Source organism: Osmia lignaria, chromosome 16 (assembly GCF_051020975.1).
Source record: "Osmia lignaria lignaria isolate PbOS001 chromosome 16, iyOsmLign1, whole genome shotgun sequence".
Taxonomy (NCBI): Eukaryota; Metazoa; Arthropoda; class Insecta; order Hymenoptera; family Megachilidae; genus Osmia; species Osmia lignaria.
This window is the reverse complement of record NC_135047.1, coordinates 1165931-1193252: the sequence shown is the minus strand read 5'-3', so window position 1 is coordinate 1193252 and position 27322 is coordinate 1165931. Positions and strand designations below refer to the sequence as shown.

General features: G+C 37.6%; 2 protein-coding genes across 13 annotated transcripts in view; both read left to right on the top strand.

Annotated features, from left to right (window-relative positions):
• Positions 1 to 180: 180 nt before the first annotated feature.
• Positions 181 to 11754, top strand: RhoGAPp190 (Rho GTPase-activating protein 190). Of its 5 annotated transcripts, none has more exons than XM_034316795.2 (23): positions 181 to 447; positions 1252 to 1917; positions 1988 to 2898; positions 2975 to 3184; positions 3356 to 3367; positions 3552 to 3738; positions 4027 to 4295; positions 4371 to 4609; positions 4687 to 4888; positions 4963 to 5133; positions 5208 to 5459; positions 5538 to 5716; positions 5801 to 5984; positions 6097 to 6287; positions 6368 to 6781; positions 6864 to 7103; positions 7177 to 7374; positions 7755 to 7846; positions 7921 to 8302; positions 8373 to 8504; positions 8572 to 8622; positions 8704 to 8800; positions 8884 to 11754. In XM_034316795.2, the coding sequence occupies exons 2-23, from the start codon at positions 1747 to 1749 to the stop codon at positions 9080 to 9082; spliced, it is 4983 nt and encodes a 1660-aa protein (XP_034172686.1). In that variant the 5' UTR covers positions 181 to 447; positions 1252 to 1746; the 3' UTR covers positions 9083 to 11754. The 5 variants fall into 5 exon arrangements, with proteins under 5 accessions (XP_034172686.1, XP_034172690.1, XP_034172683.1 ...); XM_034316799.2 differs by having other exon boundaries at positions 6079 to 6287; positions 7794 to 7846; positions 7948 to 8302; XM_034316792.2 differs by having other exon boundaries at positions 6079 to 6287.
• Positions 11755 to 13785: 2031 nt separating this feature from the next.
• The window catches only part of Shal (potassium voltage-gated channel protein Shal), an 87734-nt gene continuing 74197 nt past the window's right edge, over positions 13786 to 27322 (top strand). For 2 of the 8 annotated variants that reach the window (XR_013063579.1, XM_034316812.2), the window contains exon 1: positions 13786 to 20177. Coding sequence is in view for 7 of the 8 variants with exons in the window: in XM_034316812.2 (XP_034172703.2) it covers positions 19063 to 20177 (1115 nt within the window). In the remaining variant the exon portion in view is untranslated. The remainder of the gene's footprint in view (positions 20178 to 27322) is intronic. The other 6 variants (XM_076692890.1, XM_076692887.1, XM_076692888.1 and 3 more) reach the window with 4 other exon arrangements.

The window sequence follows — 27322 nt, the reverse complement described above, 5'->3', positions numbered from 1 at the left end:
ACTGGTCAGGAGAAATCAAATTTAGTAATAACATTGATTTTTAACTGAATGGTAGTGGAGAACATGAAGAATTTAATAATTTATTTATAAAAAATCAAGAATCTGTTTTAAAATATAGGCGAATCAGAAGAAGTATACTAGATACGGCCTTGTTCTTGTACGACGTATACTATCCATCCTGAAAATACTAATCGCCTTGTGCCCACCCACCAAGATGGCTCCTTTATGGGGCAATACTCGATGTTTGACGTGAAGTTATTTACACACTTAGAATTAAACGATCATCGAAGCAAGTTCTAGACATTTTTCGGTGCACCGTGAATATAAAAAATATCAGGAAAGAGTGTGTGCTGTACAGTAGTGAAGAATCGATTGAGTTCCTTAAGAAAAAATTATACGGACGGCCGGTTGGTACTAGTTCAGTCCGTCGAACAAAATCTTAGACAGGTACCATAGCTTTTGATGTATCAAATAAGATACTTTCGTTTGTTTCATGATTTTTTTGAAATAGATTAAAGTATATTGCAATTATCCTTTTTAGGTGTCTTATCAGAATTTGTTGAACTGTGAGATTTTACCGTCAATATCAAAATTGACCGCGGTTGTGTACAATGCATATTGATCTATTCGTAGCTGTCATTTGTACATCGAATAATTTGTTTCTTCTGCATGATTCACGTTTCGTAAATTTTACGTCAACTCCAAGTTTAATGTATTATGTAGCTGACGAGCGGAATTATAAATAAATTTACTAAAAACGATTTATTTCGTTGCGATAGAAATATTCTACCGTTACTACAAAATATATTTCTCTTTAACTTAATTAAAAGCAATATTTTTCTGACGGTTTTCCAAATTATCGCTTCTTACGTTCATTAGAAATTGTCACGTTTAAAGAATTTAATAATTTAACGTGTAATACGTTAATTACGTGGAGGTTAATGCAAAACGTATTTTGAAGTCTTTTTCAAATTTTATTTCATTGAATTCATAACTTGTTCATGATGATTTTAATTACTTTTTACTTAATTTACCCTTTGCTGTATCAATATAAAATGTAATTAATAAATAATGTGATGTACAATTTGTATAATTCCAAAGAACCTGTAAATAAATGTAATTCACTATTATTAACATCAATTTTGAACAGTTTTTATGTAAAGAATTAATCTTTATTTTATTCATTTCACTTATACTCATCATTTTTTGTATTATGATCATAATTCATTTATTTGAATATTCTTTTTTCAGATATACAGTGTTATTCCAAAGAATGCTTTATGAGACAAGATAAAGTTTAAAAATTGTCTAATAGCGCTATAGATCTGTGCTATTTCTAACAATGTAATTTTATCCATCACACAACAAGAGTAACTTCAAAATAACAGAGCTCAAATGATATTTTGGCAAATGTCATTTGTTTATAATCGCTTACATATAAATTTGCACATTGTACAAAAGCTTGATGTATGATATTCAATCAATGTGAGAGAAGAAAAAGGATAAAATAAGAGTAGATTATTAAAGATGTTACCAAAGGGAGGCAGTGCTGATTTTCATATAAACTTTTAGATCTGATATAATGACCAAAGGGATATACATAAATTTTTAATAGTGGCAAAAATAAATGGATAAGAAAAATTATTATTAGTGGTACTTAAAAATGTCCTGAGTAAAAGTTGCAGAAGGAAAGATTTTTATTTTCACACTTATTAATGATATAAGTGATCAAGTTAAGCTTTAAAGATGGCAAGAAAAAGTGATAATATCAAAACTATCAATGTTGCCATTGTTGGTCTTTCTGGCACTGAGAAAGATAAAGGACAAGTTGGTGTTGGAAAGTCATGTTTGTGTAATCGTTTTATGCGTTCTTTGAATGATGATTATAATGTGGACCATATATCAGTGTTATCGCAGGTAACTGTTAACAATAATGGTTGTGATAATCTTTTGTTATTTATTGTTATTAATGATTTATTTCTTACAGTCGGATTTTAGTGGCAGAGTGGTAAATAATGATCATTTCCTCTATTGGGGTGAAGTTACAAAACCAGCAGAGGATGGATCAGAATATCAATTTCAAGTGATAGAGCATACTGAATTTATAGATGATGCATCCTTTCAGCCTTTTAAAGGTGGTAAAATGGAACCTTATGCAAAAAGATGTGCAGCCACTAAAATTACCAGTGCAGAAAAGCTTATGTACATTTGCAAAAATCAATTAGGTATAGAAAAAGAATATGAACAGAAAGTTTTGCCAGATGGTAAATTAAATATCGATGGTTTTTTGTGTGTATTTGATGTAAGCGTTGTACCAAACAGATCTATAGAGAAACAGGTTGAAATAGTGGCAAACATACTGAACAGTTTGATGAAAACCAAAAAGCCAATCATTTTGGTAACAACAAAGAATGATGATGCAAATGAACAGTATGTAAAAGAAGCTGAAAAATTGGTAATACGTAAAGAATATAAAGGTTCCATTTTAATAGTTGAAACTTCTGCACATGAAAATATCAATATTGATTTAGCATTTATGATTTTGGCTCAATTAATTGATAAAACTAAAATGCGCAGTAAGGTAACACCGTTTGCAGAAGCAGCTAGATCTAGGAAAGAGCTTTTAGATGCATCAACAGAATCTTTACAAAGATTGATTCGAATACACGTTACCGATTACCGCGCATTGTGGTCTCAAGCATCTAAAAAGTTAGCTCAGCATAAAGAATTTTCAACATTTGTGGAATTATTTGGTATCGACGCAACCCAAAGATTATTTAGGCGACATATTAAAAAATTAAAAGATGAACAAGTAGCAAAGAAAATTCAAGGATACCTGGATATGTTACCCGATATTCTTCATGAAATATGTCCTGATATAACAAATTTGATCAATGAGTATGTTACAATTATAAGTATTTAAGTATTATTATAATGTGTAGTTTTAATTAATCTACACATCTTATTATTACAGGGAGTGGTCTGCAGTGCAACAGTACATAAAAGAACATCCTGATTTTCATCAGTATTTTTATGAATGTCCTGAGGATATTCCATGGATTGATTGTGATTTCGGTGAAAATAATGGAACAAAGATTCCTTATGATGTTTTAGAAACTCCAGAAGCTGAAACTGTTTTTAAAAATCATATAAATGTGCTGCAACAAGAACAACGGCGATTAGAGTAAGTATCATAATGTGTTTGGAATTTTTGTTATCCATAAATAGCAAATAAGTTATTGATTCATTGCTGCACATGCTTCAATGTAATCATTCATTCAGTAATCTAGATATTAATACCTATGTGTAATACACTAATGCTTTGCTTTATTCTGGGTGGCGTTTCTTTGAGCAGACTTCCGAAAAGGTAAATTGTGCTCTTACTGCTTCATAATACATTAGAGAACGTTATTTTCTTAGAAAAGTACATTATTAGCTTTACTAACAATTTTTGGTAATATTTAATACGTTTTAATATTACAATATTATGTTATATTACTACATATTCAATAGTAAATATAAATATAGAATTGGTACATATTATTTATTAGATGGAAAAAGCAGTTTAAGCAGTTGCTGGAAGAAACTGGATATGTTACACCAGGGAAACATTTATCCGAGGTCAGAGTGCTTTTCATGGGTAGAGAATGCTTTGAAGCTCTTTCCCACCATGATTGTCAAGAAATATATGATCAACACCAAAAGGAAATCATTGAAAAAGCAAAACATAATTTTCAAGTAAGAGCACGTGCTATAACATCTGCAGTGTCGAGCAAAGTAGGCTTCCCCTATATCGTCATTCTCCTCGAGATTACCTAAGAGGCGAAACGACAGACCGAGAAGGAGAGGCTTACGGTGAAAATCAGGAACCCCAGGACTCTGGAACCCTAGATTCCTGGAATTTGGAGATTGGAAACTCAGGCATCATCTTTTTCTCTGGGGAAGCCTACTATGTTTGATACTGTACACGATAATGAAACTGCAAATTTTTTATATTACTACCTTTTATTTTATTTTGTATAATAGGAACTATTATTAGAACATGCTGATTTGTTCTATCACTTCAAAAGTATAGCACCATCTGGAACTATAACACAAGATGATATTAAAGAGATAACAGATGCATTAGTGGATGACTTTAGGTATAAGGCTTTAGATAGATTAGATCAAGATAGAAAATTAATGCTTTTTCAACATCTGGGATTTGTACACTGTCCTATAAGAGAGCATTGTCCAGCTTATCCAAATTGTATGGATGCACTTATAGAACGGATACTTGGAACAAAAGCACATAGGTAAGATTTCGATAAGGAACAATGAAAACAACAATTTTCATGTACTTTTAACTTGATTGAAAAATGATTTCTTAGGCCTTCTTCATGGAATCATAGCAGTCAGTGGCAGTTAACATCTGATAATAATCAATTAAATTTAGTTATACTTGGAAGCAATGGCCTTGGCGAGGAATTTGCTCGTGAAATAAGAGCACAAACAGAGGATGACGAAGTAGAAATTGATTGTCAGTTATATACACTTGGATATCGAATTATCGATGGTGATGTCGGATTACCGCACAATTCATTTACTACTTCAGACTTTATGCCCCATGGTATGTGGTAATGCGGCAATTGTCGATGGTAGCCATACTTTCGTTACAAAATGTTTAAAAATCTGTTGGATTTACAGGATCTTTTTGTATTTACTCAAATGAGGATTCATTCGAATATATTCGATCGTCTTTAGAGAAAACATTGTTATCGAATTTAGAGCAAGAGGATAGGTTACCATTTCAAGGATTACCTATCGTCATTATGTTTGTACCAGAATCTACTATAGACGAACTGGAAGCAATACGACTTAAGGAAGAGGGTCAGAATCTTGCTGATAGGTATACATAATTTACGGCTTAAACCATTTTTATCTGGATCAAATGAAATACTTAACGATTAATGTTTATTACAGCTTACAGTGTCCATTTATCGATGTCTGCATAGAAGATTTAGAACAAGATAAAAGATTTCCTACTCCGCTTGTGAAAGATGCATTACAACAACTGATACAGTCTATAAATCATAGAGCTGGTTTTCTAAATATTTACCAAAGTGTTATTGAGTGTTTGGAACCTGATATCAGGTAACATATTCTTTTAGATACATTACGTAACAGCTAGAGAAAGAAATAATAATATTATATTCATTTTTATTCAGAATAATAATGTGTATGTTTTGTGGAGATCCATATTCCGTGGAAAACGTACTCGGACCTTTACTCAATCATCAGTGTTGTTTCCTTAGCGGCGATCGATCGATTGTTTTAGAAACATTTCTAGGAGAATCGAAACGAAGAGTTGAAGTTATTATTTCAAGTTTCCATGGGGCGAACGCGTTTAGGGATGAATTAGTACACGGCTTTATATTGGTCTACTCCACAAAAAGGAAAGCATCCCTCGCAACGCTTAAGTACGTATAATGTAATTGTATTTCACGTACATATATGTATTAAAATAAAATATTTCTCATGCGGTCTTTATTTTTTAGTGCATTTTCCATGAATATACCAAACTTACCAATACAAATAATGGCTGTGACTGATACTGGAGGTGCTAATGCTTTCTTCAGTAATGATTTGAGTCATTTACTTATCACAGAGGGAAACGCAATTGCGGATAAATTACAAGCGCACTTTATGACCTCGGCATCCAGTTGTCAACAAAAAAGTATATTATGTTATTTGAAAATCATTAAAAAATATTTTTTTTTTCTTTTGTCTGGACACACTTCCTTATGTATACTTATTGCAGCGGCCTTTTATACACCATTTTTCAAAGAAGTTTGGGAGAAAAAGCCTGAAATTGAACAAGCCTTTAATATGGAAGAACCAGGCAATTTGAATGATAGTGGTGAAGGTACTCTAGAGTATTCTGCATTACACCCTATGCCACCACCACGACATGAAAGTTATCATCTTCAGACACCAGATGATGGGTAGGTAACCTGGCAGCAATGCTTGTAACATTATACAACTGATATTAATGCATGTTCATATTTTCTGGTGATTCAAAAGTCTAATGTGAAGCAGTATGTCTGTAACTTTCAGAAGCGGTTCTGAGTCGTATGAACAGTTAACCCCGGATGGTGACCTTGGAGATACAGGACTGAATGAACAATTTGCAGACAATAGAGCCACACCTAGCGATGACAGTGATATTTATAGCCAAGTAGATTTTTACAGGGAAGAAAGGGAAAGAGAATTGTTAAAATCTGGCGATATTACGAACAAATTAGCCGGTTGGTTTTGCATTGATAAAATCATCAAACTGAAACTTTCTACGCATGATGTGATTTTATTTTTTAATGTTTCTGTACAGGATGGGTGAAGGATACGTTTATGCACCAAGATGGAGTAACTAATAGTTACTCGCATAGAGCTTTTACTACGGGTAGACGTCACATTTCTCAAGCGAAACCGCGACCAAAAGGAAATAGCCAAACTTTAAAACAGCCTGGAAAGATAAATTTGAAAGATTTCTCGAATGTAACAGACGCCATAGCCAGAATGACAGTAGGCGAAAAGGATGAACACGGTCCTAAATTGACAATGGGTCATGCTCCTCTCGCTACACCCGAATTAGTAGATCTTGGCTCTGAATATGCTCAAGTTAAAGATGTGGTACCAAGCCTATATCCTCCTTATGATGGCGATTATATGTATGCTTTAGTACAAGACTCTATCGGAAATAATAAACCTAAGCTACGTCACAGACGCGACAAGGGACAACCCTGTAAGGGCAAAATTAAGAAAGCGTATTTGCTTTAATTTATTTTATGCATATGTATGAATTAATTATATATTTTATTCCGTAGCGTACAGTGACTCTGATTCGGAATGGAGTTCCTTGGAAAGGCAAAAGGTAGCTGATGTATTAGGAAAAGCGAATAAGAAACCACCATCGCACAAGAGGATACGAAAAAAACGTACAGCTATACCTGTTGCTGCACCAAAAGTTCCGTCTTTAGCTAGTATGGGAAGCGGAGATGGTATTGTTGGCCTGAATTACAATATCAAAGAAGATAAAAATTGGCGTGTAAACCCAGCAGAGCGTGGTATGTATTTATAATAAAAATTTTGTTATATCTTATTATAGAAATTTACTGTAAGACGATTTTTTCAATTCAGTATCCAGCGAAACGCCAGATTCTTCTGAGTCCAGTGATCCGGAGCACACATCCAGATCAAGATCCAAACAATACAAACATGCGGCCGCTAGTCTGCGAAAAAGATTCGGAAATTCATTGCCGCAGCAACATCTATCAACGTCGTTACAACATCCTTACAATGTGAAACATATGACCCAAGAGATGTTTAGTGCTTCCTGTAAGTATAATTGTTGACGATGAAGAATGCTCTAATGAATATTTCTGAAATCCTTAAAGTAGCTATTACATAATATGATTCTTGCATGTTAAGAAACGAAAGGATAGCATAAATATTTTATACCGTACAGTTAGCATGTTTTATACTTTTCTCGTTTGCTTAAAGAAAACCATTGTTTTTGTTTCAATTTGTATCAATACCGGATGACTAATATTGCTCGATTTTAAGTGCAATGTCAGCATATTGTATTTCACATAACAGCTGTCGATTTTTTCAAAATTATTTCTTAAGAAGGTTCAACCAGGATTTTGCAGGAGGTTTGCATAGAACTGTTTCTTATTATGTACTTGGTATTTGGCATGGATTTATTATTATTTTAGCGAAGCACAGGAGTGACAATACCTTTGGCAACATTCCAGATGATGAATCCAGCCTAGACGTTTCTTCCCCACGAGAGATTAATTCTCCCAGTGTAAGTAAAAAAAAAAAAAAAAAAAAAAATGCACCATCAAGGAAACATAGATTTTTGTATAAACTTTTTTAAAGACATTTTATTTTGATATCTTAAACAAGGTCAAAGATGGTGATAAATTGAACAGAAAGAAGGATAAACAGAAAGCAAAAGAAGATGAGAAATTAGAGAAACGCCGACAAAAAGAAGAAAAGCTAAAGAAACATGCGGAAAAGGAAAAGGAGAGAGAAAAGAAAAAGCAAGAGAAAATAAAGCAAACTAAAGGACCTGGGGCAGTATTGACCATGAGCCAACCACTAATTGAAGATTTTGCTCAGAGTGAAACAAATCGAATACCCCTGTTTCTGGAAAAATGTGTGCAATTTATTGAAGATGAAGGATTAGATTCTGAGGGCATATATAGGGTTCCTGGAAACAGAGCACACGTCGAACTTTTGTTTCAAAAATTCGAAGAGGGTAAATTTCTTTATGATTTTATATTTAATACATGTACTTATTTGTACTTATTTATATTTAACTATTATAGATGGAAATGTCGATATACATTCACTAGACATACCTGTAAATGCTGTTGCAACTGCTTTAAAAGATTTCTTTTCAAAGAGGCTACCACCATTGATCGATAAAGATCGTATGAGTGAACTTGAGGATATATCGGGTAAGTATAAAATTCATAGGTAAAGCTTTTATAATAGGAATTATTTACTTATTTTTCTTGCATTTAGGAGCGCGTGGTATCAGTAAACCAATGTCCGCAACATGTATGAATATGGAAGGTACATGATATTACATAAATTTAATATCGAAAGTTAATTAACCAGTGTCTAACAAAAAAAATTTTTATGGATTTGTTGTAGATCGAAGCTGCAGGTTATTAGCACTACGTTTAATGCTCAACAAGTTGAATCCAGTAAATTTTGATGTACTCAAATTTATCTTTCATCATTTTGTAAAGTAAGTAATCATTTTCTAAACACCCATGCTTTCTAATCGATACTGAAGTTAATTAATGCTATATTTTTTATGTATTTTTGCAGAGTTGCTGAAAATTGTAAACTGAACAGTATGGACAGTAAAAACTTGGCAATCTGCTGGTGGCCTACATTATTACCTATAGAATTTAATGATCTTGGCAGATTTGAAGCGATGAGACCATACTTGGAGGATGTAGTTCAAACGATGATCGATCAATATCCTTTCCTGTTTTGTGGTGAAGAAGCAATCGTAATGGTGTAGTAAAAAACTACATAACTTTTTAATTGTACAACTAGAACTTTGTACGAACATCAGAAAAAAAAAAAAACTGTTGTGCATCTATGTTGATGCGGATCGGTTTTTTGCAAACGTTCAGTCCTTCGGGTCACGAGAAGAAACGATTGGTCTCGCTATGTTTATAATATTTAAGATTTTATCGTAGTATGTTTAAACTACGATTAGAGTAATCCTCGTGACGCAAAAAAGACCGAACAAATTAATTTAAGTTTACGTATTCGTTCCATTGCGAGGTGTGACTGGTGGAGTGATAGATAATGGCTCTAATGACGGCCGTTTACAGGCCCAATAATAACGCGAATAATAAAAAAAAGTCAATCCATGTGTCATAACAGTATGCATGTATCATGTTGGGTGTATTCAGAGCGATGTATTTATTAACATATATTTAGATATAAGACTCGATATTTGATAATAGCGAATAATCGTAGTGAGCTCGATGTTGCTTTTTTATCTGATGATTTTCAAAAATTTCTTTTCTTTCTGTTGTATTTTTTTTTACAGAATAAGAAACTGCCGTATGCGATGTGTGCGCATGTGCGTGTGTGAGAGAGGGGGAAGAGAAATGGCGCAATCTCATAAAGGAATATTCGTATTCTAAACGCGTTAAAGACATTATCATGGACTGTACGTAATCTCATATACATATTTTTTTGAATTCTTACACATTTTATACAGCAATAATATCAAAAAGTGGAAAATACTTTTACAAATTCGATTTTTGGATTAATCGATTATCGTTTTGTTTAGTCTCGAAGATACTTTCCAAATTCGCAACTTATAGATTTATCTCGAATCAGTATTTTCAGAATACTCAGTTTGATTTAATGGGGCTGTTTAAGCTCGTTGGTGATACAATCCATAATATATCCATTCCGTCTGAATGAAAAAGAAAAATGACAAAAAAAAAAGAGAAAAAAGGAGGAAACGAAAAAGCGTCACATATTATAATTGTGGTTTTTTCAAGATGTGCAGCGAGTAAGTGTTTATGTCAAAGCGAATTGTAAGAATATCGATACGGTTTTAATTACTAAGGTAAACATTTTCAAGATTTCCGAATTTATAACAAATTACGGGAATACTAAATACTAAGAACAATACTTAGAATCACACAGACACTTTTTTCAAGTTTCATAAAAGCGAACATGTACATAAGATTATAAGATTGTACGCTACGAAAAAGTTTATAACGAGTATCGAGAGGATCGATTATCGACACTTTTCGAGATTATTCAGTGGTCGCCGTAACGTTCACAAGAATCGCTTTTATTCTTTATTTCTTTTCTTTACGCGATGCATGTTATTCGAAACTATGTAAGTGACTAATAGACGAAGGTTCGTGTTTTTAATCGCGTATTTGTATTTTCTGTAACAAACGTTTCGTCTGTATTTATAAATATTTCATTCTATTTCTCGAACAACTACGTAGATTAACCACGACTGCAAAGTTTGTAATCGGTCGTCGAACTATACCCGCCATTGTTTCTTTTGTACCTGCTGTATTATCCTTAATGACGAATTTATTTGGCGAAAACTGTAATTACAAAAAAACTTGCGCACATCAATTTCTTGTGTGTTCTCATGGATAATAGTTCTGACGATCGTCGTTAGTGTCCTAAGGATAAAATTCGATGATATATGATAGCAAACATCAACAAATCAAACGACTGAGCCATTAGAACTGTGATGTAGTTACTTGTTTTTAAATAATGTATAATAGTAATCATTGAAAAGCAAACGGATTATTCCACGATGCTTAGAACAGAAGCGATATTTGTTGAAACAAATTTATTGTTTTACCATCAGCGTGTACTTTAGCTACGATTCTTTCTTTCAGCGTGCAAAACCTCTTCGTCTATTAAACGCAGGAATGTTGTGGTCCGATTCGAAAAATCCGCTCAGAACGACGGCAAATTCATGTAAGTGTGCCATATTGTATGTATAGTGCAGTTCACCAGAGTCCATAACTGCGAAAAGACCAGTTTTCGTTCTTTCGTGCGCATCTTCGTCCTGATTGACGATACTCCCACACGAAGCGGAAAGCGATTAGCGGAGAACTCGCTGCGTTCCCCCACCACCTTTCAATCTGCGCGGCTCAGTTATGGACTCTGGTGAACTGCAATAGATGTCACGAATCGTGTAATCGTATATCTTTCGACGACTGAACGTTCGAAAAATAATGGAAAGTTGTGAAAAGAAAGAGAAAAATAGCACAGGGGGAATGAGGTTAATCGACAACCGACGATGAACGATGGAGCCACTGTGAGCGAGTCTGTTCGTTTGTTTCTTCATTTTTATTCGTTAATCCAAAATATAACGAGAAACATTCCCGTGAGTAACGTCCGATGTTGCTTCACGGTTTCACGAGGACGAATTCGACGAGATTGGCGAACATGAAAAAAAAAAAAAAAGAAAAAAAATTATCATCTTGATCGGGTCACGTCGACGTCGATGTCGACGATTTCGTCTTCGATGAGTTTTGCACTGTCGTATATTTATAAGGAAAAAAAAAATCGTTGTAACGGTATTTCGATGATCCAACAAGTGGAAACACTTGGCGGCGAGTTGCAGATCGTACATTCCCGTATTAGTCGTAAATGAAAAGAAAAAAAAAAAAAACAAAACAGAATTTTATACATTCGTACGTACATAATTGTATAATGTTATTAATAGGAACAAGAGACGTCGATGTTACGTGTGAGATCTGGGATACGGATCAAAATGCTGTCTGAATAATAATGACATGATTTCTGTCATTGTCGCTGAATTGAAGTTGCCCTGTTTTTGGAACACCCATTCCAGCACACCTTTACATCCTTTCTTAATGATTGTAGGTATTATTGTTACATCTTTTTTACATTGTTTCTCATACAATCTCTGTACGTTAGGCCAATGTGCTCGAATGTATTAGGTGTAAAAATTAATTCGGTGCCTTTGGTATTACGTCTTCATAATTAATATTTTTAATTTGAATATTTTCCCGTGGTTTTGAATATTTGAAAAGTGACAAGACAACATAATAATAATAACGATTATTTCAATAATTGGAATTACTATGACTTTTTAAAAATAAATCTTTAATTAAAATAAAGAAAAGGCACCGAATTAATTTGTACACCTAATATACACATATATCAACGCTAACGTGTAGATGCACTAGATAGAGAAAGTCTGCGTACACTGTTTAAAACAGAATACCTCATTTAAAATTGGACCAAATGACTTGAGATTTTTCGAGAAGCTATACAAATTAATTTACTAAGATATGTGCTTTTTGGTTTTGAAGAATTACAATTTGTCGATATCGGGAAAAAAATAGTAAAAGGCAATTTTTTAACTTTTTTAGCGGAGCCTGTAACGAAAATTTGAAATATGACATTTGTAAATTTAAGTATGTTATTAATTAAAATTTCCGAAAATCGCGACTTTTCATCTGAGAACGTGACTATAGTAATATACTTAAATGTACAAATGTCATATTTTAAATTTTCGTTACAGGCTCAGATAAAAAAGTTAAAAAGTTGCCTTTTACTATTTCTTTCCCAATTTCGCCAAATTTTAATTTTTTTAAACGACAAAAGCACATATTTAATTTAATTAATTTGTATAGCTTCTCAAGAAACCTCAAGTCATTTGGTCCAATTTTAAATCAGGTATTCTGTTTTAAACGGTGTATGCAGACTTTTTCTACCTAGTGTAAGTAATTTGTCAACGTTAGTCACCGCTCGCCTTGGTATCGGTTTTCGTTGTCCAAGTCAAAGGGTGTTCGTTCTTTAAGATCAGTTTTTGCCATGATCACTGATTTGTAAACAAATATCAGCAAACATGTGGATGGCAATATTCAGATACGATGGCCGCTATAGAGGTGGTATTTTTTTTAAATTGCGAAAAAGATTCTGAATTTTTAAACATTATCAAAACGCTAATAAATTTTGATTTTAAACATTATTATGAGCTCGTGTTATAATCGACTAAAGAAGATTGTTCATTGGTTTAGCGGATTTTAATCTTTTTTTTCAAATATAATTTTTGAATTTTCCAAGCCTTTTAATGGATGTCCTTTAGACACTCATAAGACGCTTCATCGATTTCCTTCCGTGTTCTCGTCACGCTCTAAATGACATCCTTCTTGAATTCCGTGTATTTCAAGAGTATCAAGGTTTCACAAATTTAGGAAGACTAAATTTACGTTAGAAATTTGGATGCTTGTGCGCATACATTGCGCACGAATCCGTGGATTTTCGTTTTGTCAGCTGGACGATTTGATGGGCGATTTCTTTATATTACACATTTTTCCTCGAGTTTACTTCATCCTTGTTTGAAAATAATCTTCTTCGGATTTATAACTCTCTTTGGCCATATTCTTTTGTTATGGCAACGTTTGATTAAAAAAATAATAAAATTTGATTTCTCGTGTTAATAGCGTTGAAAATAAAAAATGCTCAACTTTTACTACCCGATTAATCATCTTTAAATATTTTTCTCTACTCAATTTTGTATCCCCTCATGTTTTATGTTTTCTCCAGATGACCAGAGGGTTTGGAAAGAAGATAATCGCAGCTTTTTCTGGAAGAATGATCGTCGTAATAAACCGAATTTCTGTCCCTCCGACGTTTTCAATCTTTCCCGGTGAGTCGACTGCATTCCTATTTCATTTCTTTATAAAATATCCTTTTGCTTTTCTGCCAGACTTTTGTCCATTTAATATAATCGTGTATGGATCTGTGATTTGATTGGTAGACAATTACTTTTGTGCATATGACAATTTCTGAAACGCCCTGTAAACACTATGTTCGACTCTATCCATCGCTTAGGTTGCTTCTCTTTCTTGTCGCTCGTTTGAGAAAGGGATTTTAATCGTGAATAGCGACGAAGATCGTTTTTTCCACGGTATTTACACGAGGAAAGGATAAGGGTACGGTTCCGATTGCAAAGTGTCCCTTGAAAACGGAACGGAAATATAGAAGACAGACGGGGTTGAAACTCGAGCTCGAATTAACGCTGGTTCTCCAGAATTCAGAGGCTCGTTCTTCTCTGTTTCCTTTTTAAAAGAAACATTCGGCCAACATGAGAGAGAAGCTCGCTTTTTATGCCGTTCACTGCCTTCCGGCGACTTCTCGTCTATATTCTCGTTAACGGACGGCCCCGTTAAACAGTTCCTTTAATTTCGGTGTGCGGAACTTTTCAATTAACGCGCCGCCTAAATCTGCCCCTAATGACTAGCTGGTACTTTTTCTTTTTCCAATTCAATCAAGACTGCGAATGAGACGGTGCTGTGACACCCTTTCGTTTAGTCATTTTTGACGCCGTTTCATGAGTTTCCGTCGAGTAACGCTTTACTTGCCAGAAGCTTATTAAGCAGACCTTTTAAAATTGAATTAATTATAATTACAAGAGACTATTTCCCCGGGTGATGGGCCATTTCTTTTTTTAAATAAAGGAAGCATAAATTATTGTTCAGACGAAGTAACGTACGTATGTACAAGATCGATTAGAACTCCAATGTTTACCCAATCGTCCTTTTAAAATTGAATTAATTATAATTACAAGAGACTATTTCCCCGGATGATGGGTCATTTCTTTTTTTAAATAAAGGAAGCATAAATTATTGTTCGGACGAAGTAACGTACGTATGTACAAGATCGATTAGATCTCCAATGTTTACCCAATCGTCAAAAAATAGAATTCTAAGCTTACTATGGAACCGTTTTCACGCTGATGAACAAAGAATTAAACGGAGGGTTAAAGTGCAGGCGAGAGAGGGCTTGGATAACAGAGAAAGCGCGGACTTGGTTCCACTCGAGCGGACGTTACACCTGACACTAGAGGATATGCACTTGCGTTTTGAGGTTGCACTCTTTCACGTGTTCATTAGCGGCGTAAATTTACCTGGCGGCGAGTCATACACCGGCCCACTCGTTGTCTTGGACCATCCGAAGTGCTTCAGGATGTTCCTTGTTCTCCTCTACACCCTTGCGACACTTAGATTTTCACCAACTTTTCTTCTTTTTTGTTTTTTTCATTTTAAATGATGCATGCCTCTCTTGCTATCTTCCTTGTACACGGTGTTAAAAGAAGAGGAAATTATCATGATTTATATAGCTGATTTTCTACATCATAAAAACCGAGCATATTACAAGAACTGTCTGGCTAATCGTCGCAAATGCGCTACGAATAAATATGCAAATGCATATCCAGGTCAGCTGGTTATCTCATTTAGCCTAGGTACTAGCGAGATTGTTCACGCGTTTTGCGATTCCTATAGGAATATTCAGGCGTGATGGAGTAATAGCGATGTCGCTGGATCAAAGAGAATCGCAGTAGTCGTTTTTAAGCTTTGACTCGACCTAAAATGAGAATAACGGAGCGGAGGAGTAAAACTGTAACGTTGTTTCGTTGAGGAGGTGTACATTCGGTCGATAATAAAAATCTAGGGAGCAAGAGGGTCAAAATGAAGGCGAGAGGGGGATTTACTTTGGGGGAAAGGCGAAGGAAAGATTAGGGGCTGAAAGCGGTAATAATGAGGTGGGAGAAAATAAGGAAAGAAGGGTGTGAAGAGAACAAGAGCAGAGGTTGGAGAAGGCTCGAGAAAGGTTTAGTTAAACAAGAGGAGTTACGATCTGGGTGAAAGCGTTTTTCTTGAAGGAAATAACTTATATGTTATTTATTTATCTTTACACGAACTTTCTCAAAGCGAAAGATAGAAGGATGAAAGTGCAAGATGCAAGTGGACACCGAATAGCACCAAAAGCAACGAAATAATAAAACTACAAGCGGAGAAGGATAACAGATAATTACCAAGAATTTCGTGCATGTTCCGCGATACAGAAGAACGCGAAGAAGCTCTTAAACAATGAAACGTAGGCGTGTTTCAGTTATAATGAAACGAAGCATACTAACGACGAAGAATAAAACCGGCTAAACCAGAATACTCAAGTCCGTTCCGTTCGGAACGCGGAGGGCGGTAAACGCGGAGCAAATGAAAAATCGTCAGCATAATTGGACATCCGTTCGCGCGAACGAGACTTGAGCGCGCGCAGTCCCATAAACCTACATTTAAATTCAATCACGGGGGTGAAGTGCGGCGAAGCGAGCGCGGACGAAACGAGGAGAGGAAAAGCTCGTCCTAGTACCCAGTAGAACACACAGTCAAAGAGAGAGGCTGCGGAACCAAACAAACAAACAAACAAACAAACAGATATCCAAGAGTTCGACGAAAAGAGCGGGGTAAAAGCAGGTGAATCGTATAGTAGGAAGGGGCTGAAAGAGAGAGAGAGAGAGAGAGAGAGAAAGAAGGGTGGGTGATGTGTATAGGTTGAAAAGAAGGAAGAAGAGTCAGAGAGATTCGTCGAAGCGGAGTGGAGCAGAGCAGAGAAGAGCAGAGCGTAGCGGGAGGGTTGAAGTCGAGGGTGGTGGCGTAAAGACCAGAGGGAGGGGATGACGTCATAGTTGAGGGTTGCCCGGGCAACGGGGAAGCGGTTCGTCGTCGCGTCGGGACGCCGTGGCGCGTCGCCACCGACGCCGCGACGTAAAAATCAATTTGGACCTTGGCTAGGTGACCGTTAGCTCGGCGCTGCGTCGCGGTTGCTCCGGCGGCTCGAGGCTCGAAGCTCGAGGCTCGACGAGAGCAGCGCGCTTCCCTTCCGGAGCTACCGGCCACCTCGCCACCGAGCGAGCGAGCAAGCGAGCAAGCGAGCCTGCCAGCGAACGAGTGAGCTAGCTAGCTAAAGACCGACCGATATCGCACCGCGGCCAGCGGCTCAGTCGCGAGTCGCCAACCGAGCGGGTACGCCAGACGGTAGAACGCGTCTTCTCAATCACCGTCTCCCGACAACGCGCACACGATCTACCCCGTTAAACACGCGGACAACTCGCACTCTTTCTACTCCGATTCAGCCGCTTCTTGCTTTGCGGTTCGATGATCCCCGAGGAGGATCATCTTCTCGTCGCACCACGATCGTTTTAGTTCGGTACAGTCGGTACGGGAACATGCTGCACGAGGTACACGCTCGAGATTCAACGAGTGGATAGTTTGTTGTGCGTGGGCGATGAGGAGACGCGATCGGATGCAAGGCGCACCGTGAAAGTTTGAGATTATCGTGGTAAACAGAGAAGCACGAACCGGCTTCCGGGTGATCTTGCTCGGTCATCGGGGTCGTTTTTATCACCCCGAGCGGATACTCGGAAGGCTTTTCAGAGGGGCTGAAGGAGAGAAATGAAGGAGCCGCGAGAAACCGATCGACACGTCGAAACGTCGCAACCCTGACGAAGATCGTCGTCGATCGAGCAGGTAAAGTAGCGGATTCAAACGCGTCCACGGGAGGCTGTGCTGGCGAGCTGTCACGAGGAAGGAGCCACACCGTGACGCATGCGACGTGCCGTCTATCGCGAGAGCTGTGCGTCGTGGAAAACATCTGCGCGACCGGTGAAGCTTTTAACTCGTGCACCTCCCCTCTCTGACGTATTGCGAACGGAACCAGCGTGGTCCTTGCGTGTCCGTGATCCGCGACGAACTCGAGCGAGTAAAAAAAGCTCGCCACCAGAAGTGTCGAGACCGATACAAGTTAACAGGCTGAAGGATTATCGCGGACGATGCTCGAGGATCGTTTGAAAATCGCTGAGGAATCGCTCGAGACCGCGTTGGAGGCAGCGCGCAGAACGTGAATGAGAGAACGTTTCATCGCGGACTGTGACCATCGAGACGCAGCGTTTTCGGAGCTGGTGCAGCCGAAAGTAGAACCGGGGTGCAGTCTGGTTCGCTTCCGGGAAAGATAAACAACGATGACCCGGTAGACAGAGATTAATCGTCGAAGAGACGAGGAGCACAGGTTCCGCCAACTTCTTCTCGGAATCCATCCATCGATCACTCGAGCAAGAATTCCCGTATTAATTAAAACATCGCATCGGGTCTCGTCTGTTACCGTGAAGAAGAAGGGAAGATGTTCACGAGTGATATACCAGGATACGATTCGTTTCGCGGGTGAACGAACGATAAGTGTCTTCTCTTTGGCAGTCATTCTCTTCTCGACGATGTAGCGGGGGCTCGAATGATTCTCGAGGATACTCTGGAGTAGGGGTTGAAACGAGCCTCTTAATAGGATAGGATAGGAGAGGAGAGGAGAGAAGGAAGAACAGGTGGAGGATCTTGGATCTGATAGCGATCTGGACGTGAATGTGTACGCGGAGAGAAGCAAACGAGCACGAGACGCAATCGGTATCGATGATGGTGGAAGGCACGTTGCCAGCAGGCGATTGGCTGCCTTGGTGCTCGTGTTCCTTTGCTACGAGCTGCTGTTCGTAATACCCGCGAGTCAAGTGGCACGTAAACAAAACGACAAACAAAAAGGAATGCCGTGGTACGATGACGGACTTGGTGGTCGTGCTCGATCTTAGGATCGGTGTGTCGTTGTTGCCGACGACATGCTCCTCGTCGTCGTCGTCGACGTCGTCGACGCGTTGCTGGTGGAAACGTAGTCGGTGTACAAGCATCAGCTAATAGAAGATCCGTTCGAATGGCGACAGAACTCGAGTACGATCGGCTACGATAAAAAGGACTTTACTCTCGCTCGCGATTCGTCGAACGGAAGTTCCTCTGCCGAGGGAATCCGTGACTCGAGTCTGAGCTGGATCGCTTACGAGGCATTCGATAGAGGAACTGAACGAGAGGGTGGCTAGCGTGAAACGCACGAAAGTAAACAAAATACAGAGGATATATCGTAATAGGAACGAAAGCAGGGTATAAACAGAGAGTTCTGTTCTTGTCGCGTTCCAAGTCGAACGCGCAGATTTTAGAGACAGAAAAATAAGAGTAAGAAGGTGAAGGCGAAAACGAAGACGAGGGCGAAGGCGAAGGCGAAGGCGAAGGTGAAGACGAAAACGAAAACGAAAACGAAAACGAAAAGGAAGGGAAGGGTGGTGTTGAAAAAAATATTCCACCGTCGAGCATGGCCTCGGTGGCAGCGTGGCTGCCGTTCGCCCGTGCGGCGGCGATCGGTTGGGTACCGATCGCCACACATCCACTGCCACCTCCACCGATACCGAAGGATCGTCGCAAAGCCGACGACGAGAAGCTGCTGATCAACGTGAGCGGCCGTCGGTTCGAGACTTGGCGGAACACCCTCGAGAAGTATCCGGACACTCTTCTCGGTTCGAACGAGCGCGAGTTCTTTTACGACGAGGAGAGCAAGGAGTACTTCTTCGACCGTGATCCAGACATCTTTCGTCACATATTGAACTACTATAGAACCGGTAAGCTTCATTATCCGAAGCACGAATGCCTGACGAGCTACGACGAGGAATTGGCGTTCTTCGGCATACTACCGGACGTGATCGGTGATTGTTGCTACGAGGATTATCGCGATCGTAAACGCGAGAACGCCGAACGGCTGATGGACGACAAGCTTAGCGAAAACGGGGATCAAAATCTTCAACAGCTGCTTGATATCAGGCAAAAGATGTGGAGGGCATTCCAAAATCCTCACATCTCGACAGCGGCGTTGGTATTCTATTATGTGACCGGTTTCTTCATCGCCGTTAGCGTGCTGGCGAACGTGGTCGAGACCGTGCCGTGCGGTAATCGTCCGGGACGCGCCGGTACGCTTTCATGCGGCGAACGTTACAAGATCGTCTTCTTCTGCTTGGACACCGCCTGCGTGATGATATTCACCGCTGAATATCTGTTGAGGCTGTTCGCGGCGCCTAGCCGGTGCAAATTCGCTCGGTCCGTAATGTCGATCATCGACGTGGTCGCAATATTACCGTATTACATCGGTCTCGGTATCACCGACAACGACGACGTATCCGGTGCATTCGTTACGTTGCGCGTCTTCCGTGTGTTCCGGATCTTCAAGTTCTCCAGACACTCGCAGGGACTCAGGATTCTTGGTTACACCTTGAAATCATGCGCCTCGGAGCTCGGGTTTCTCGTATTCTCACTGGCAATGGCCATCATCATATTCGCAACCGTCATGTTCTACGCGGAGAAGAACGTCGACGGAACGAACTTCACCTCGATCCCTGCCGCTTTCTGGTACACCATCGTTACGATGACGACTTTGGGGTGAGTTTTTCTTGTTCGTTTACAATTTAACCTTCGTTCTGACAAACACTGCTGACGAATAACGAATTTCCCTTAATAAATGTATCGGTATAAATGTGAAATTACGAGATCGAAGAACACCGTGTCGTCTAGTTGTTGAAAAGCGCAACGTTTCTTTCACGATCGTTAAACCCGAGTTCGAGAATTGATGGTTTCTATTGAAAGGATTCCTGGCAGGATATCTCAGGTAGATAGACGCCGAATAGAGCAGGAAGAGCTGCATCTGCGAAAGTAATTGGCTCCGTGTAAACCGCCTGAAGACTGAAACAAGCAGCACAGTCTCCAGTGATATTTTTAAAACAGAGGTCGTTGGCGACCTTTTTACCTCGAAGGTTGCCTGGCTCGTTGCTTTCTCTAAATATCCGCGCACAGAAGCACCGACCCCGAAACTGACAATTTTTCTCTTTTTTTCTCCCCTTGTAATTCTCATTCTTCCTTCTTCGCCGTTTTATCGTATACTCACCCCTTTCTCCATTTTATATATTTTTTTATTCTTTCCTTTATATTTTCTTCATCGTCGCGAATTAAAGCGACCGATTCCTCTGGCCGCTTTGCAAACACACCGCGAAGAGACTCTGTTTGCTTTTAATTTCTCAAAAACGCTGCTTTCTTCGCGAACGGAATTCGTTTCTTCCCTTGGATTTAACTCGTTCGTGTTTCACGAACTTACTCAAGGAACTTTTTAGCTTTCACCCGTCTCCCTATTGTTCTTCGGGTACGACAGTTTTAATTGGAATGTTCGATAAGGATTATACGGACTCATTCATAACATCTGAGACCTACTTTGACCTTAGGTGGACCGTGTTTTTTCTATTTTACTAATGCAACAAGCAGAGGAGAAAGTACGAATATGAGATAGGGTACGCAGTATTGATATTTTTAATAATAATTGTATATCAAGTATTATAACGAATAAGATACTCTTTTATAACAACCATTTTGAATAGGTATCATTGTTTTGTTTAACAAACGTTTTAACTTTTGGCTGTGATAGAAAGTTTCTACGCGATGTACATTGGTTTATTGAGCGAGTTTTAAAAATGTAAAACAAATAAGTTATACTATAATGATCATAGTATTAGTATATCAAAGAATAATTTAAGAATTCATATTTTGATTATGGTAAATAATAATAGACAGAGAAATGACAAATTGGTAGAAATATGAGATGCTTGATTCGAAGCAATATGAGACCACACTTTTAAATTTATTTCTAAATAATACAAGCTGAAGTGAACTAGAGCGAGATTCGCTCTAGAGCCAACCCTTTTTCGGCCATTTCCGGTCAGACTGGAAGTGGCAAAAACAAAATTTGTTTCGACCATTCGTTGAGATTTGGACTCACTAATTTATAACTCTAACCGTTTGGCCTGTACAAAAGTGACAGAAAGTCTAAATGCTATAGCCCCCCTCTCAAGATTTTCAATCTTAAATATTCATAATTTACGATAAAAGATTTTCTGAATTGTAGATTTAATGTCTATCATGCTACTTATGGGCAAAATGAAATAAACGTTTCGTTTAATTGTGGTTGTCTCATTATATTTGACTTTCTATTATGTATATTTATTATTATTAACGTTCTATCTCATATTACTATCCGAATTTCTATTAGCCCAAATTTGCCATCAGTCAGAAAAAGTGAAAAAAAAGAGAAATTTTTTATATATATTTATATAAATAAATAACTATAATATAACTATAATATATAATATAATATATAACTATAATAACTATAATATTTATATTTATAAAGCTCATTCCGCGTGAATTCCCCCAAATTCCTTTGTTTGATTTTTCTACTTATGACTATTCTGAGACTCTCTACATCCAAAAATAAAATGGATATCCCATATTCGTACCCTCTCTGAATTAAAACCACAATCATCTGTCGTTTTCTGATTAGAATAACAAAACGCAATTAAAGGAACGCTGAAATATTTTCAAAGTTTCAAACTCCTTGAATCTAATACTCAACGTTCTGACAGAAGACCTTTCCTAAAGTTTACTCCTCTCTTAATTTTGCACGCTCGCCGAACGGTCATTCAGCGAGGGGCGATGAAAAAATTACGGGGCTCTCTTTCGTCTGGCACAGAAAAGATCCATAAAACAGCATGGAAATATTAATGCTCCCGTAGGAGCAAACTCGATGCGAATTCAGCAATACGCGTAAATTTTGTGGACGTGTGTAAACGTGCGCTTTTTTCTTTTGAAAATACGACTATGGTAGCCGCGTTTCTCTTTGCTTAATTCAAACCACCACCATAAAGGAAAGTATTGGAAATCATAGAGCGGAAAAAAAAGTAATGGAAAAATTTATTCGCCCCCGCTTTCGACCACGGAAGAAGTCGTGCGTCTCTTCTCTATTTCTGCCCTGTGAAATGTATGTCAATGATATTTTCGTTTCGTTTTTGCGCAGACAGCTGACAATCAACATAATCTTATTGTTAGTCACGCACAGGGTGGTCGTGTTCGTTTGCTTGTCACTTAGCGTTAGTAGTCGAATCCGATCAGGTAATATCTTAATCGATTTCTCTCCTTCAATTAGAAATTTCGGCCTAGATAAAAGTTAACACGTTGAACGCCATGGGGGTCACCGGTGACCTGCCCCCTAACTTACACGAGCCTGAATAATTAAAAGAAAACAATAGAAAACCATTTAGAAAAACAATAGAAAATTATTTAAATAATATTCCTATGGTATAAATAATGCGAAATGGCAAATAGAAAGCTTGAAATTTGAAATTTGAAAATTAATTATTACTATTCTTAATAATTAGAGCTTTAATACGTACCACAAAAAAATGTCCAATTTCACTGTGACATTCAATGTGATAAGTGATTAATTTTTGAGGTTGATAAGTACAAAAAATTAGGAATTAGAAGCTTACGTGTTAAATGAGAACAATTAAATATTAGAATATTCTCCTGACTTCTAATTAGGCTGAGTAATTAACGAAACTATAATGGTGAAGAAAATGTATTACTCCACCATTAGAGTGTTAACATTCGTGAGATCATTAGCTACCTGTTAGATTTGGGGATCATAGGGTTCTGTAGATACTAAGGTTCTCTTAATTACCTAATTACACATGGTAGAACACACTCAGATACCTAAATACATTGTATACATTATTGATTTCTTTGTCCATGTTTTATTATTTTTATTGTAAAATCATAATAATTAATTTTATTATACCTATATGTTTTGATAAAAACTTTCAGAAGCTCTAACGTTTCATTTGCAGCAGCAGTAATAATTACATTTTGTACAACAGTAAGCAAAGCAAAGTTTCTCTTTGAAAATTAATTTAATTTTCAATGGTACTTTTACAATTCTGTTATTGTGAATTCTACAGACGATAAATGAAATGAAAATTCCTGATCCTCGGATCAGGAAAAGTTTGAACATGGAAAAGTGACAATGATTCGTTGATTAACCAACTTGCCAACGATTTCGATGAACATGGATCAGAGAATGTATAAGGTTCATTAAAGGATAATGACGCTCCATTATCGAGCAACTCGGTTTCCCGAATGTCCGGATAAACTCGTTTCGTCGATAGAATTATAATAGCTGACATTTGCACGTTTTCGTTGTTAATTGTTTCGATACAGATTATCTCTTTTACTCTCGCGGTTATTTGTATTTTCACATTCACGCGAACGCGAACGCGCGCAGCCTTTGATAATTTTAATCGTGCTCCGTTAAATTGTTTGGACTGTCCAAATATAACACCTATGTCGACGCGAATTTATCAGAACTCAGGTGTGAACCAGCTGCCACGTCGTTTATCGGCTCTCAACGTATTTCTGATATTTTAGAGACTCGTGCTTTGCCAGCCGTTTCTATTTCTTACCTATCTTGTACGATCCATTACCAAGTTGTAGCAATTGTTTATACTTCGATAAGTTTGGAATAAAAAGGCTTTCGAATACTTTAGTATGTACACCCTCTGTTCCATAATAATAGTAGCAGTTGATGAATTTAATTTGTCCCATAATAATAGTAACAGTTGATGAATTTAATTTGTCCCATAATAATAGTAGCAAAAGAAAATAAATATAGAACGCAACATTTATTATCAAAAAACTAGATTAAATTAAGCAATAAATTAAAAATATTATTCAAATAGTTTCTGGATTTTTCAATAATTTCGTTACTGCATATTAAACTTGTAGGTAGGATCCCTTGGCTGCGAAGCTTTGCTTTCCCTATCTTTTGATGCATCAAGAACTGGATTAAAACAACTTTATTCAACTGAAATAAAACAATTGATTTCGATCAGCGGATGAAATTAGAAGAATAGTTATAATTCGTAATAATTATGTTAATTTAAAAATTGAAAGATGTCAAAACAAATGACAGACGTCATGAAACATTGATTTTGATTGAAGGCTTCGCAGTTTTGCGCTAGAACATAACATACAGCTGTATTCGCCAATAATTCCCGTTTAAATATTCACTTGTTACTGTTATTATGGGACAGGGGGAGGACTTTACAATGCTTTAAAATAGGAATACGTAACGCTTGGCGATATTAAAATGGATTTCTCTACCTTGAACTTGATTTGAATTTTCATTAAACACTGTACGAATATTAATCTGATTCCCATCGAGCATATATAGTCACCATGAATTATACAATTTCAGATTTGAATGGAAGTAATGAAATTTATTTGACTTTACAATGAACATTGTATGAATATTAATCTGATTTTCATCGACCCGTTACAATTCTGTCACCATCGGTTATACAATCTGAAATTTGTCAGATATATATTTCATATATTTCTACCTTGAATTTGTATTTGTATTTGAACGACACAGATTCTTAAGATTAATCCAAGCCCCGAATACGGTGCCTCGTTGTTTCGAAACGATCGTGAAAAGTTTGCTTTCGAAAGCTACATCCTCGTTTGTTACGCTCGTGGTACGTTTATCCTTTCGTCGTATTTTTCGATAAAATGGGAAACACCTGAGCGGGTGTACACGGTTGACAAAAATTACAGTGGTATCAGGCTGCAAGCGAGAAAATACAGCGCGCCTAACGTTCCTTGTGTGAATATTTTTCGGTTAAAATAAACTAACGTGTCCGTCTTGAAACTAGGGCATTGTGATGAAAAAAAAATCGATGGGAAATGATAGAACATTATCGTGGAAAGAAAATTGAAAATATTCTATTTGAATTTTCAATAAAAAGAAAAATTGAATTGAACTAAAATTTGACTAAAAATTAAGTTACAGATTTCACATTTTTCCCCTCTCTATACAATATTTGTACATATATGAGCTTTTGCGGTGCATTTTGTATGCATTTAAACTTTAAACGTAATTTCTTCTGACTACTTTCGTGAGCGACAGTTTATTCACCACAAACAGTCAGGAAAAGTAATGCTTCCTAGAAGACCAATAACATGGTAGGTTTTTTCCCCTGTCAGCACCACCTGCCTTCTAGGTTGCGTGTCCAGGATAGTCATGTCGGTTTCTTCAAACTTTAACGAGAAGGATCAACAGGTGCCTCGAGGATGTTTCTCTAGCTGTAGTCTAAATCCCTTTGAAAAATCTAAAATTTCTACATCGATACATACATTCGTGCATAGAAAATCCCATTTTCTCTGCTATTAGAAAATAGTACTGTCGAGAGATGGATAGAACATTAGGAAAAGGAATGCGGGTACGATTGGTCGGAATCGATGCGTCACGCCACATACATTCTAGATTATCGCGCGCTATTGGCCGATGCGATCACTAATCGCGTCGCTTGACAAAGAAGAAAAATGGAAGTTCGCGACAAAGCGAGATGGTACGAAGTCAACGTTGCGGCGAACTTTGAACGCGAGGATCAAACGTCGGAATAGGGCGGAGGGTGCGAGGCGCTCCCTTTGCCCTTGTGCCGTCCCTTTAATGTTCTTTCCATCTCTCGACTGTACATTCGGTCGAGTTTCAAAGAAAAAAAGGAATGAGATATAGGAGGTTAACATTCTTTTTCTTTTTTCCCTACTATTTATTTGAAACGTTGGAATTCGCACGGTTTATCGCTTGGCGGGTGCATTTTCGCATAGGGTGAGCCGAGGGGCAAAAAAGCTTGCACAGGGTGGAAATTATGCGAGCTGCTGGTCGCGCGGTTGCTCATGTAACTGCACGTTGCAGGTGATGCATTGTTGCGCGTGTGCATGCAGTTGCATGCAGTGTCAATACAGATGCAAACGAGCCTTGGCTGGTGTCGAAAAATGTGCCCTTTTTAAATACAAAGAGAATTCAACTTTTCGACCAGGTGGTTTTAATAGATTTTACTGGTATTGTAACTTCGTTTCTTTTTTATCTTGGAAATTTGACTTTAGTTTATCCTCTAAATCCTCAGCTTTTCATTTTTCTCCCTTCTTTTAAACATCTTTTAGAACCAAGTGACTGGCTTAATCTTAAAGCTCGTCTATTAGCCGATCTTGAGTCGATAGTTTCTCTCGTAACGCTTCCTCTTCGCGTCGAAGAACCGTTTTAAATCGTGCAACGACCCGCTTTACGGCGAACGAAAATGTATGCATGGAAATCGTAAACGTCGGGAATCACCGATCCCACCCGCTCCAAAGTAATTTCCGTTTAAATACAGGGGAGGGAAAAAATAACGTCTGATCGTTTCCTGTTACCGATGTTACTCTGTCCTGTGATATCGATGAAACGATCCCCGGCAACGACTTCGCTCGGAAATATTTTCGACATCGTCCTCGAAAGAAAAAAAAATGTGACTTTTTCATTGACTCGAATTTAGTAGTTTTATGGAGTTACGTGTTTGCTTTTGCATTAGAATAATTTATCTATCGACTATTCTAACATTTCTTCTGAACGAATCGAAATCACAATAATAAATCTCGGACGATAAACGGGGATTTATTATTTGTTTTTTTTTTAAATTAATGATATCATCGTTAATCAGTCTAAAATTGCGCGAGTACGAGATTGTCGCCGTTATTTCCTCTCGATAACCTGTCTCTGCGGATTTATCACGTCTCTTCACAGCGTGAAGAGAGACAGCCAGATATCGGTAATTTGAAGCAAGAGAGAAAAAGAGACGATTAAAAATAAAAAACACTGCGTTTTCGAGGGA

What these genes read in the sequence shown, in the direction of transcription:
- RhoGAPp190 (XM_034316792.2), top strand. Translation starts at nt 1,747, where the DNA reads ATGGCAAGAAAAAGTGATAATATCAAAACTATCAATGTTGCCATTGTT. An exon ending in ATATATCAGTGTTATCGCAG is followed by an intron (nt 1,918 to 1,987) that starts GTAACTGTTAAC and finishes TATTTCTTACAG; the next exon opens with TCGGATTTTAGTGGCAGAGT. An exon ending in GGTCAGAATCTTGCTGATAG is followed by an intron (nt 4,889 to 4,962) that starts GTATACATAATT and finishes TGTTTATTACAG; the next exon opens with CTTACAGTGTCCATTTATCG.